The sequence below is a fragment of the Microtus ochrogaster genome, chromosome 24 (assembly GCF_000317375.1).
Source record: "Microtus ochrogaster isolate Prairie Vole_2 chromosome 24, MicOch1.0, whole genome shotgun sequence".
NCBI classification, from domain to species: domain Eukaryota; kingdom Metazoa; phylum Chordata; class Mammalia; order Rodentia; family Cricetidae; genus Microtus; species Microtus ochrogaster.
Window position 1 is genome coordinate 4,070,779 of NC_022024.1, and position 13,204 is coordinate 4,083,982.

The 13,204-nt window shown below is 42.1% G+C and overlaps 1 protein-coding gene across 1 annotated transcript in view; it reads right to left on the minus strand.

Annotated features, from left to right (window-relative positions):
• Nucleotides 1–13,204, minus strand: part of Tbk1 (TANK binding kinase 1) — a 39,512-nt gene that overhangs the window by 12,455 nt on the left and 13,853 nt on the right. The window contains 7 exon segments of the mRNA XM_026784545.1: nt 495–586; nt 917–975; nt 2,722–2,918; nt 4,811–4,990; nt 7,074–7,184; nt 10,587–10,747; nt 12,809–12,990. Of these exon segments, the coding sequence (XP_026640346.1) occupies nt 495–586; nt 917–975; nt 2,722–2,918; nt 4,811–4,990; nt 7,074–7,184; nt 10,587–10,747; nt 12,809–12,990 (982 nt within the window).

Below are 13,204 nucleotides of genomic sequence, written 5' to 3' on the forward strand. Positions count from 1 at the left end.
TAAGGTTGGAGGGTGGGGTAAGAGCTACTGGGCACTTCTGAGGTGATGCAATGGTCTAAGGTTGGAAGGTGGGGGTAAAAGCTGCTGAGCATTTCTGAGGTGATGCAATGGTCTAAGCTCAGTAGGGATGGCTGCATCACTCTGTGCCACACTGCAAGGCCCTGACTTGCGCATATGAAATGCACAAATTATCACTGCTTTAATTATGTCAATGTCAATGTCGCCCAAGAGAGCAAATGAACCCGTGTCTAGGTCTTTGAAGGAGGACTATACACTTTACACGGAGCTGTGTGGGTTTGAAACTCAGACTGTTTACCCTGGAGGTCTTAACAGAAATAATGCCGACTGTTCTACAAACAGCGTGAGGCAAACGTGGTGCAGCAGAATCAAGCTGTGACCCTAGCTGCTGCAGTGGCAGCGGTCAGTGAGGCGGCACGGCCAGGTTAATGAGGTCAGTGGGAAGGACGCATTTCAGATTGCAGTCTGTTACTTACATCAACCACCGTATCCCCTTCCGCATTAATTCCTGATAGAGCAGCAAGGTACTGGCAATTCTACAGGCGTAACACACGACGCCCGTCACTGCCTGACGAGAAAGGAAGGTAGGGTTTGGTGCTGAGAGTGGACAAGGCTAGAGAAACTGTCACACAAAAGCAGCCATATTTCCATATTCCAAAGGCTTTCATATTTCCATCAGGTAAATAAATTACCACTGTCTAAAAGCTAGACATATGTAACTGTAATAAATATTTCAATTCTTGACATTATATAAGCATGTTTTAATGGAGAGAATTTCCTCTTCCTGAGTTAGACTGTAAAACCATGCGGACTGGATAACACTTTAAATATTTCCTAAGGCACACAGAACACAATATCATTCTTATTTCCACTACTGGTAACTCAACAAGATACTGACCTTGGCCATGCTAGCATCACCATCTAAATCATAACGTGGATGCACTTTAGGTAGGGAAACTGAAATATGAAGTAAAAAACTTCAATTAGAAACAAATATGTGTGGATACACGATTTTATTCTTTCTATGGCAAGCAGAATGTCTAAATTAAACACACAGGAGTCAATCTTCTAAGGCACTTTTCCTAGCTTTAAAAGAAAGGCTGGGCCGGGCAGTGGTGGCGCACGCCTTTAATCCCAGCACTTGGGAGACAGAGGCAGGCAGATCTCTGTGAGTTCGAGGCCAACCTGGTCTACAAGAGCTAGTTCCAGGACAGGCTCCAAAGCTACAGAGAAAAAAAAAAAAAAAAGAAAAAGGAAGGCTGGGAGATGACTCAGTGGGTAAGAGTAAGAGAACTTGATGTGCAATTGTGAACTTGATGTGCAATAGTGAGCCCTAAGTTCAGATCCAGCATTCAAGTAAAAAGCTGGGAGTGGCTGGTTGAGCCTGTGACCCTAGCACTGAGGAGGTACACAGGGGCAGATTCCCAGAGTTTGCTGGTCAGCCAGCCTAGAAACAACAACAACAACAACAAAAAAAAAAAACAAAAACAAAGGAGCGGTCCAGATTCAGTGAGAGACCTTGACTCAAGGTGATAGTGTGGAACAGATTCCAGCCCTCCTCGCGCACTTAGAATGCTCATTTCCTCACAGCCACCTCCAATGTTTCTTTTTTCTTTCTTGGTTTTTTGAGACAGGTTTCTCTGTGTAGTTTTGGAGCCTGTACTAGAACTCACTCTGTAGACTCACTCTGTAGGCTGGCCTTGAACTCACAGAGATCCACTGGCCTCTGCCTTCAGAGTGCTGGGATTAAAGGTGTGTGCCGCCACTGCCCAGTTAACCTCAAATATTTTTTAAGTGTTTTATCCCTTCCTTTTTATTATGTGCATACATGCTATGGCATAATGTAGATGTCATGGAACAACTGTATGGAGTTGGTTCTCTCCTCCCACCTTCGCATGGGCTCTGGGATTGAACTCAGGTGTCAGGCTTCCAGGATAAGCACCTTTACCCACTGAGCCATCTCGCCAGCCTCATTCTTTAAAAAAGATTTATTTATTTATTTTATTATGTATGCAGCATTATGCCTGCATGTTTGCTGCAGGCTAGAAGAGGGCACCAGATCTCATGATAGATGGCTCTGAGCCACCTGTGGTTGCTGGGACTTGAACTCAGAAACCTCTGCAAGAGCAGTCAGTGCTCTTAACCTTTGAGCCATCTCTCTAGCCCCAAGCCTCATTTTTTTTTTGTTTCTTAAATATATTCTAACCCAATGAACTCTACACTGTCTTTCAATCTAAACTTAATATTGAAGTTTAATATTAATATGAACTCAACATGGATTCAAAATTCTGGATAAGTCCTTTTTCCCCACCAGTAGGACAAACAATTTAAAAAATTTCGAAGATTTCGATCTAATTTTTTCTTAAATTCTAAAGAATGGCAGAATGTCCTACATACACTGGATAGAGTACATACTTTCTGAACTTTATGATAGGAATGTTATTTTGGGAGTTACCAAACACTACAAACACTTACAGTAAAGCATGACAAACTAACACTCCACAAAACAAAATGCTGAGGCAAAATAGAAGAAAAATTATGAGGCTTTTCAATTTTGCAATCTTTATAAACTAATTTATGAAATTTTAATATTTATAGTTTACGTTAAAATCAGTATCAATTTTATAAAAATGAACATCAGTTTTCCAGTGACAGACGTTTGATTTAGTGGCCAGTGAGGACATGACAAAGATCACAACTTACTTTTCTCGTATTTCAGTCCTATGGTACTTAGGGGTTCCCGGCTTACGACAAAGATAGGGTTCTCCTCTGTGGTTTTAGGGAAATGCTGGGCTAGTCTTCCAAGTTCTAGGACTAAGCGTCGTCCTTCATAGATAAGTTCTTGATTTGCAGAATTAATTTTAGTTTGCTTATATACCAGTTCATGGAATACAGCAGCACTGTGTGGGGAAGTTAAGAAAGGATGACAGATGCTGATGGAATTGGAGGTCAAACCTGCATGTCAGCAACACTCCTCTGCAAGTGTTCTACGACTGAACACGTCTTCTAAGCCCTCGCTTGTTAATGTGGACACTAAAGACGTACTAAAATGGGAACTCCATAAAATCTGACCCTATCATGTCTCTTTATATTGAAGATCAAGTGACATAAATATGCAGAGCCAAGAACAGGACCTGAAACACAACTATAAAACTTTTGTTAAACATTCTAAGAAATTAGAGTATTTTCAAAATCATGTTTTCGGGGAAAAGGCAAAGTCCCCTTGAATAGGTCCACACGCTCAAAGGCGGCCAACAGTGAGATGTGGCTCTGCCTGAAGCTGCTGACTTGGGTGCTGTTTTAAACTCAAGTGCAAGTCCACAACAAAGATGTCAGTTGATTCAGGCTATAAAGAACCAGAATATGACAAAATAATCTAAGGTTATATTTTGTTTATGTTGTATTAGATCTAGTTATTAGGTTATTAATATCTGAATATTTTATGCAAACTATATTCTTTTTATTTTCAGTTTTTGGTGCTTGTGGTTGAAGTCAGGGCCTCATGCAGGATAAGCAAACATTTCCCACCCCTGGAATTAAGGGTTACAGACAACTGTGAGTCACCACGTGGGTACTGGAAATCAAACCTAGTCCTCTTCAGTGCTCTTAACTATTGAGCCAACTCTTCAGACCCCTTTTCATGGATTTTGAGATAGCAAGACTGTTATATAAATTTTGTTGAACAGACTAAGGCACAAAGTATGAATCTGATTCTTAATTTGGGGGAGGGGGGCTGTGTTTTGAGGCGAGGTCTCACTATATAACACTGGTTGGCCCAGAGCTGTCTATGTGGACCAGGCTGGCTTTGAACTTGTGGTGATCCTCCTGCCCATATCTCCCAAGAATGCCCACACAGCTTCTTGATCCTACTCTGACATCCCTGTAGAATTCACAAGTGGTTGTAAGACGTAACTCAGCAGAGGGCTGGACTCAATGGCAGCACCATGCAACACAGTAAGCTGCCACCACTACCTATGGTTACTTTGATACAATCCATCTAACTCCTTCCCAAGTTTTACACTCAGGTGAATATTTAGTCATGTGTAATCTTATTAGATAAGTTTTTAAAATATCACCTGGTATTTTTATTTATGCAAAACAAATGTTGACTATTTCTTCAGTATCCATAGTTTTCATGCTAATTATGTAAATTAAGCTATACTAAATTTAGAAATTCCATTATATTTAAAACTTAGGCTGTTTTTGTTTTAGAGACACGGTTTCTCTGTGTAACAGCCCTGGCTGTCCTGGAACTCACTTTAAGGACCAGGCTGGCTTTGAACTCACAAGAGATTCAACAGCCTCTGCCTCCCAAGTGCTGGTATTAAAGGCGTTCACCACCACCGTCCAGCACTCTTGTTTTTAAAGAAGGTATACTGTCAATAAAGCAGCTCATTTTTACCAGTACACGGTACTTGAAAGAAGTCATAGATTAAGCTCTGTAAGTACACAGTAAAACTTATCTGTGTATTAAGAAAAAAGTAAAAGGGTTTATTTCCGATCAGTGACCAGGAATTCACTGAGCATTTAAAGTCAGTTTTCCCGAGACATGGGTGCTCTGATGACGGCAGGGCATCTCAGGAATTCACTGAGCATTTAAAGTCAGTTTTCCCGAGACATGGGTGCTCTGATGACGGCAGGGCATCTCAGGAACTCACTAAGCATTTAAAGTCAGTTTTCCCGAGACATGGGTGCTCTGATGACGGCAGGGCATCTTTTCCATTTGTTGTCCTGGCCGAGATGTTTATCATGTTACACAACACATACGGGAGAAGAACACAGAAGCACTTACGTATTATAGCTATGAATATAAATCTTATGTGCTGTCATCTGCTGCAGCGAGAAAACGTGGATTATCATTCGGTGAAGGACATCACTAGTCTCTGCGAAGAACTGGTCAAAACCCCAGCACTTCTCTTGGTCAGCTTCAAGGATGTTTGCAAGAACTGGGGTAAGCAGTGTCTGAAGACCCCTACAACAGTATTTACAAAGTTACCTGGAGAGAGCCACAGCACAGTGCCACAAGATACAAAGAAAACACAAATCAAGGAATTGCGTGGTGGTTTGAATAAGAGTGGTCTCCAGAGGCTTGTGGATTTGAATGTTTAGTCACGTGTTGTTCTGTGGTCTCGGTGTCCGCTCCCCCTCCCCCATCTCCCTCCAGTCCTGACAGTTAGAAGAATGGTTAGCTCTTTTCCTTAGAGGTCTTCACTGCTCCCTTGAGGTACTTAAAATCTTTACCATTTGACATAAACAAAAATCACGAAAAGCACCTTTTCAAGCCTAGTAATTCTGATGAAAGACTTCTATGCTAACAGCTGCTGTGGATGAGGTTTGCTTTAGTCCAGAAATCAGCCGTCTGTCTGTAGCTCAGACCACGACAGCACTGACTCAGCAATATACCAACAACTAGCACAGGACCCCGCCTGAGCCTGTTACATTCTGCCAGGCTCCCCGAGGTCCCGTCAGTGTAATGTTCTGCCACCGACTATAACACGAATCGCTGTGTCTGTAAAGCTGTACTCTCCAACACAGCACATGTCTTTTGGCAAATCTAGTTACACGAGTTTACTTTCAGAAAATGTTTTCCAAAAAAGTAAAATAATGAAACTTAGGGTATTGCTCCCTCCCCAGGAGTTGGGGATGGGGCAGTTGAGGTAGTCTCACTGTGTAGTTCAGGGTACCCTGAAACTCATTATGTAGCCCAGGATGGCCTCAAACCCCACGGGGTCACAGACAGGAACTACTACCCAGTATTTTTAGTTAGTTTGAAACTTTTTTTTGAGTCAGGGACTCACTGCTATGCAGTTCTGGCCATCCTAGAACTATGTAGCCCAGGCTAGCTTTGAACCTGTGCTGATGCTCTTGCTTCTGCTTCCTGAGTGCTGAGTTTATAAGTGTGCTACCACATTGCAATCTGACAATATAATAGAGTTCTGACTGATCAATTATGTAAGATCCTGTAAACATCTGAAATGCTGGAAAAAGCACTATATATGCTTATTTTTCTTTTTTTTGTTATTTTTTAAAAATTATTTATTTATTATGTATACAGTATTCTGCCTGCATGTATCTCTGCAGGCCAGAAGAGGGCATCAAGTCTCACTGCAGATGGTTGTGAGCCACCATGTGGTTGTTGGGAATTGAACTCAGGACCTCTAGAAGAGCAGGTAAAGCTCCTAACCACTGAGCCATCTCTCCAGCCCTTTTCTGGTATTTTTTTGAGCTATTCTATGGTTGTCCTGGGACTCACAAAGACCCTCCTGCCTCTGTCTCCCAAGTGTTAGGATTAAAGGTTCATCTCACTATGGCCAGCCCAGAAATACTTATTTTTTAAACCTGAATACTTTTTCAAAGTAAGGAGAATATTAAACTTGGTGGTTTTTTTTTTTTTTTTTTTTTTTTGGTTTCACCTTTTCCCTGTTTTGGTTTTTCAAGATAGGATTTCTCTGTGTAGCACTAGCTGCCCTGGAACTTACTCTGTAGATCAGGCTGGCCTCGAACTCACAGAGATCTGCCAGCCTCTGCCTCCCGAGTGCTCGGATTAAAGATTTGTGCCGCCACTGAGTGCACCACCACCACCAGGAAAATCTTACTCCTAGTTACACCACTATTCGTGGTCATCAGTATCAAAGTCCTTTGTATGAGCCCTACATTGCAAAGAATTTCAAGACAAGTGAGAGCCAATCTTAAGAACACATGCCTTCTATCGTCAGGAAATTATCCCCAAAGTTCAGAATGTTTACATCACCCCCAAATGCAAATTAAAAAAATCAAAATAAAACTCCACTAAAAACTAAAGAGCCAACAGTGGGAGAGTCCCTGCCCGTTACCCCTGCATGTGGGACATTGAGGCAGGAGGATTACCAGTCTGGGCTACATACGGAGTTCAAGGCTAGCCTGGGCTACATAGCAAGACCCTCCCTCAAAAAACAAACCAACAGAAAGAAAGCCAGCACTAAAAATATGCTTAAATATTTGAATGTATTTGTGACTTTTAGGCAACCAAAAGATTAAACACAAGATGTCAAAGGTTAAGAATTAGGTACACTTACCGAGAAAGACTACAAGAAACAGGCATGTCTCCGCTCCAGTCAATTGGCCCATTTTCTGCTTTCTGTACTCCAGATATGGCACCAGAAGGCTTTCCAGTGATGATTTTGTACCTTGGGAGGAGCAGCAGAGTAAGATAAGCAGGTCGTGATGCACTGTGTCCTCTGCTGCACATCGAGTGCTTGCGAGAGCAGACTGTGGGACTGACGGACAAGCAAAACCCTGTGACTCGGACTGACTAAAGTGGAATGGTGGTTGTAGGGATACTATCTCTATGTCATAACAAATTTTCATTTGGGAGCCCGGAGTGAACAGCATTTATGTTCACAACAAAAAACATTAATTTTTTCCATCTGAAAAACGAGCAACACAAAAAAGCTTTATCACTGAAATCTCTAGACTATAAAATAAATCCTAATCTTTTTTAATCATATAATTACAGCCAAGCAGACTATAATATTACTGCAAAATGAGTCATGGAATTACTTTTTTTTAAGAGGGAGCTAAAACTATACATAGCACAGTATCAGAAAAACCCTCTTCATAGTCAAAAAGTAACACACACGTAGGAACAGATGCATGAAATGAAAAGCCAAGCTGATGAGAGTGATATAAACATGTGCAACAGCCAGGCTGGCTGGGGAAGCTGGAGACAGGGAGATGTGGTTAAGTCAGGGCAGCAGGACTCTCAGTCTCCGCCATGCTGTGCTCTTAAGAACACCTGTATCCGAACGAAAGCATCCAGCATCAATTGGCAGTACCTTCTTACAGTCAACAGTATTCTGTCTGATCAGTTTTAGTTTATCATCTAAATAAATGTGCTCTGGGCACACCAATGTATTTTTTAAAAACTAGACCCAACCAGTAAGACAGATGCAGACTACTGCTTTCTCTACAGAAGCAGCCTTAACTTCTGCCTCAAGAAACGTTTTAAAATAAAGAAATTAGCCAGGCAATGGTGGCAAACACCTTTAACCCCAGCATTCAGGAGACAGAGGCAGGCAGATCTCTGAGTTTGAGGCAAGCCTGGTCTACAGAGCGAGTTCTAGGACAACAGCCATAGCTACAAAGAGAAACCCTGTCTCAAAAAAACCAAATAATTTGTGAAAAATAAGGTGTGTTCACATGTGCTGGGTCCAGCTCTGGAGGAATAAATGGAGATGTGAAGTTAATGCATAAGAGCAGTGAGGAGAATTAATGACAGCATTGCTAAGGTGTGCAAATTCTTCAAGAGCTTAATCTTTACAAGATTCACATGTGAACCTTAATCATGTGCAAATTTGATGCAGGTGCAATGCAGCTGTACTGGGAGGAGTGTACCACTCACTGATACAGTCGGACGGTCATTAATGATGCCAAGGTACCATTGCTGTGCCGGGAGGAGTGTACCACTCACCGATACAGTCGGACGGTCATTAATGATGCCAAGGTAACACTAAATATCGCTATCAGTGCTCGCACAGAGGTGTGTTCTATACAAACAGAGATATCCCAGTATTGTACAGGTGCCCACAGAGTGATCATGCAGAGTTTTTGGGTGGCTTGTGAATCATGTTTCCTTTCTTACAAGCAGCAGACTTTAATTTATTTCATCCACTTTTAGAACAGCTAAAGTTGTCACTGCTTTAAAATGTATCTGTGAACATAGACGTGTGTACGTGTCAGGACAACTTACATTTAAGGAGAAAACGAAAGGAGACCTGGCCTTTGCTAAAGGAGGGTTTTAGTAAAAAGGGCACTGTTGTAAAGCAGGCTCAGGCGGGCACTGCAACATCTTAGTGCAATTATCGGACGTTTCTCAATGCACAAACGCACATGTTGTAGCTCACTAGCGTGCATACAAATGTGCAAGCTTTAGCAGAAGCACCGTATTATCCGAGCTTGTTTTATTTACTTCCTTAAGACAACAAAAGGAAGAACATGCTTCTTCCCCAATTTTCTGAGATGAAGACTCTAATTTTACAGCTGTGATTACTTTGAATCACATGCACGTGGGTAAGCTGGGATGGTGGCTATACACACAATTCCAACACTCAGGGATGCGGCAGAATGGCTTTGACAATTTCTTTTAAAATGAAGTGAAGCACAGTGTGTTGGTTGTTTCTTGTCAACTTGACACAAACCTTGACATCTGGATAGAGGAAATCTTAACAGAAAATGCCTTTCTGTAACACTGGCCTACAGGCAAATCTGCAAGGCATTTTCTTGGTTAACAATTAACAAAGGAGGCCTAGCTCACTGGGGTGGTGTCAATCCTAGGCGGGTGGTCCTGAAGGGTTAAGGAAAGCAGACTGAACAAGCCAGAAGGAGAAAGCCAGTGAGCAGCACCCCTCCATGGCCTCTGCATTAGCTCCTGCCTCCAGGATCCTGTCTTGCGTTGTTGCCCTGACTTCCTGGGTTGATGGACTACAAGCTGTAAGATGAAATAAACCCTTCCCTCCCCAAACTGCTTTCGGTTCTGGAGTTTTACCACAGCAATAGAGACCCAAACACACACAGTGTACAGACGAATTACATAATAAATTTCACTCCAGAAATTTCTCTACCTTTTCTTTTTCTTTTTTCTTTGTTTACTATTAGTGACTGTGCATTGCTCATTTTTCCAATAATATGGCAGCATATAAATGCATACAATGCTAAGGGACTGGAGAGATGGCTCAGCAGTTAAGAGCACTGACTGCTCTTCCAGAGGATCTGGGTTTAGATTCCAGCAACACGCAACAGTTCACAACCATTTTAACTTCAGTTCCAGGCAATCTTCTGGCCTCTTCAATCTTCAACACTTACACACATAAAATAAAAATTTTAAACTGTATACTACACTACCAGCTTTATCTCTGGATGAAACCTGTGACAAAATTACTGCCAAAATGTCATATTTAATCCATCTGCAGTTCCAAAAAAAAAAAATGTCATATTTAAGATAGTCAATCAGTTCAATGGAAGGTTGGAATTAAATTTCCTTGGTTCTGGGGCTACAGAGATGGCTCACAGGTTAGGAGCACTGGCTTCTTTTCCAGAGGACATGGGTTTAATTCCCAGCAACCACATGGCAGCTTATAACTGTCTGTAACTCTAGTTCCAGGGAATCTGACAAACTCACACAGACATACATTAAAGCAAAACACCAATGCACACGAAATTAAAAAAATAAAATTAATTAAAAAAAATTTCTTTGGTTGTTTTTCTCTAAGAATTATATTGGTATTATTTTTTTCAGCTGCATGGAGAAAAAGTGACAAACACAAAGTGGACTAAAGAAATGAAGCGTGCTAAAGTAAATCTCAGGGACATGGAGGTAACACCGAACCCAAGACTAGATACTAGGTTTACTTTGTAGACATTTAAACATGATTTAGATAACTATGCCAACACTCTTAGAAGGCTGCATTCTTAGTAAAATCTGGGTAGCATCAAGTATTAGAAAAAGCCATTTTCAATTTCATTTCCTCAAACTTATGGAGAAACAAGATAATTAAAAATTATGTCTCCCTTTGGATGGAACAAGCACTTACATCACTTCCTTATTCCTGCGAGGCCCCTCAAATGGTCTAAATGGCAGCGATCCGGTAGCTGCATGGTAAAATGTCACTCCAATACTCCAGAGATCAACTGTAGCCCCGTACTTCTTCTGATGATCTTTTCTTAGTACGGCTCTCTCATACATGTCAGGATGCTAAAACAGAAACGTTATGAACTTATGTCTTATATGCACGAGGACCTAGTTCAGATTCACAGCAAAGGCCGTGTAAAAAGCTGGCATGGTGGAACCTGCCTGGAGCCCCGAGGTGGGGAGTGGATGTAGGAGGACCTTGGGTCTTGCTGACCAGTCAATCTAGCCAGTTGTTGGGGTCCTGGTCCAGCAAGAGACCATCTCAAAAACAGACACTTACCCTTGACCTCTGATCTCCACAAGCACACCGGGGTGAACCCCTCAAACCTCTGAGGGGAAAGGAAGGTAACAGGCTATACATAACTTACCCTCTTATCTTAAACTCCTGATACCATTTTGTTTGATCCTCAAATTTCATAACCTCAGTCCGTAGTTGGAGAAAGCTGCTATAATCAGATCACCACTCTGTTAGGCCCTTCCAAACACTGACTCACTGAGTGAGCCTGTGCAGCTGTCAGGCCTCTTGTTCAGTTACAAAAAACTCACTCCTATCGAAGGCTAACTTTGCGTTTGGGCTATGCCATCATGTGATCTCACCAATTCCAGAAATCAATGCTTACTGACTATTATCCCTTTATTTATGCATCAGTATTCCCCTCTTTACTGGATCATGTCTCTGTTTATAGAAATACCTTCCATTTAAGAAACCTAATCAAACAAATAATAACATAAATGCTAGGCAAGGTGGTATGTGTTCGTAATCCCAGAGCTGGAGGAGAGGCACAGGCTCTAGGCCCGTTAGCATCAGCTAATTGACAGACTCCAGGACAGTGAAACCCTGTCTCTAAGGAGATGCATGGTATTCTTGAGGATGACATGTCAGGTTGTCCTCCTGTCTCTGCCTATACCCACTACCTGCTCATACATATAAAACCATGAAAGCATGTGTGTGTGCATGAGCATGTTTACACATATGCACACATACACATATGTACACACACACACACACCAACACCATTGCCAACACAGCTCTGCATGGGTGTAGTGGCCCACACTTGTAATCCCAGCTCTCAGAAAGGCCAGCCTCAGCTACATATCAAGATTGAGAGCCCCTTTGTTACATCAGACCCTGGCCCTCAGAACAAATAAGAAATTTAATAAATCCTGGGCTGGTGAGATGGCTCAGTGGGTAAAGGTAGCTGTAACCAACCCTGACGACCCCTGACTTCAGTCCCTGGGACCAACATGGTGAAAGGGAGCAGTGACTACTACAGCTGTCCTGACTTCTACAGGGGTGTCACAGCACACGCATGCCCCACCCCATAAATAAATGTAATGAAAATTTAAAACTTAACCACCCTAAAGTGTCCCATGCTCCTTTTCAGCAATTACTCAGTTGTTACTTCCCACCAAAGCAAAACTGCCCAGTCCTCAGTGCACTGAGCCCAAACTGGGCCCTGCCTGGCCAGATGTTTCTCAAGTCTTCAGATGCCTTTGTTTTTAATATAAATCCATTGTATTGGGGCAGGAGGGATGGCTCAGCAGTTCAGAGCCTGGCCACTCTTCCAAAGCCGGGTTAAATTGCCATCGCCCACATGGCGGCTCATGAATGTCTGTAACTTCAATTCCAGGGAAATGATACCTTCACATAGATATACATGCAGGCAAAATGCCAAGTCACATAGTTAATAAAACAACGCCCCCCCAAACTCCAGGTGCATTGTATTAGTATATAGCTATAAAACAACTAAGAGGTTTTTTTTGCTGGCTTTTTTGTTCTGAGACAAGGCTTCATTAGACAGCCATGGATGTCCTGGAATGTTGTATGCAGACCTGGCTGGCCTTGAACTTGTACCCATTCTCTTTCTTCTGCCTCTTAAGTGCTGGGATCAAAGCTGTGAGTTACTACAACTAGAACAGCCTCTGAGACTGTCCAAGAGAAAATGACAGTATACTTAGAAAGCATTTCTTAGTTCCCTTCTTTTACACCATACTCATCTGAACAGAAAATGGAATCTTTTGTCATAAAAATGACATACTATTTTACAGACTGTGACCAATCACCCCATGTGTAATACATCTATCATGCCATTAAAATGAAATTTCTAGTAATATGTGACTTACCAAGTACTCTTCTGTGCCATACAGAGACACAAACTGCTCATCGTCCTCCAGTTCTCTAGCGGCACCGAAGTCTGTGAGTTTGTACACAGACTGTCCATCCTCCCCTATGACACGCATGATATTGCCCGGCTTGATGTCACGGTGCACAATGCCATTCTCTCGGAGGTGATTCATTCCACCCACTTCAGCAACAAACACAAGATACAGGAAATTGTGATGGAGGCCTCTGTGTGTCCACACGTCTCAAATTCACAGAGATGACGTTCATATTCACTCAGACTTAAGGTTTTGTACAAGTTGGCTCAATGCCCTTTTATTTTATTTTTATTTATTTATTATGTATACAATATTCTTCCTGCATGTATGCCTGAAGGCCAGAAGAGGGCACCAGACCTC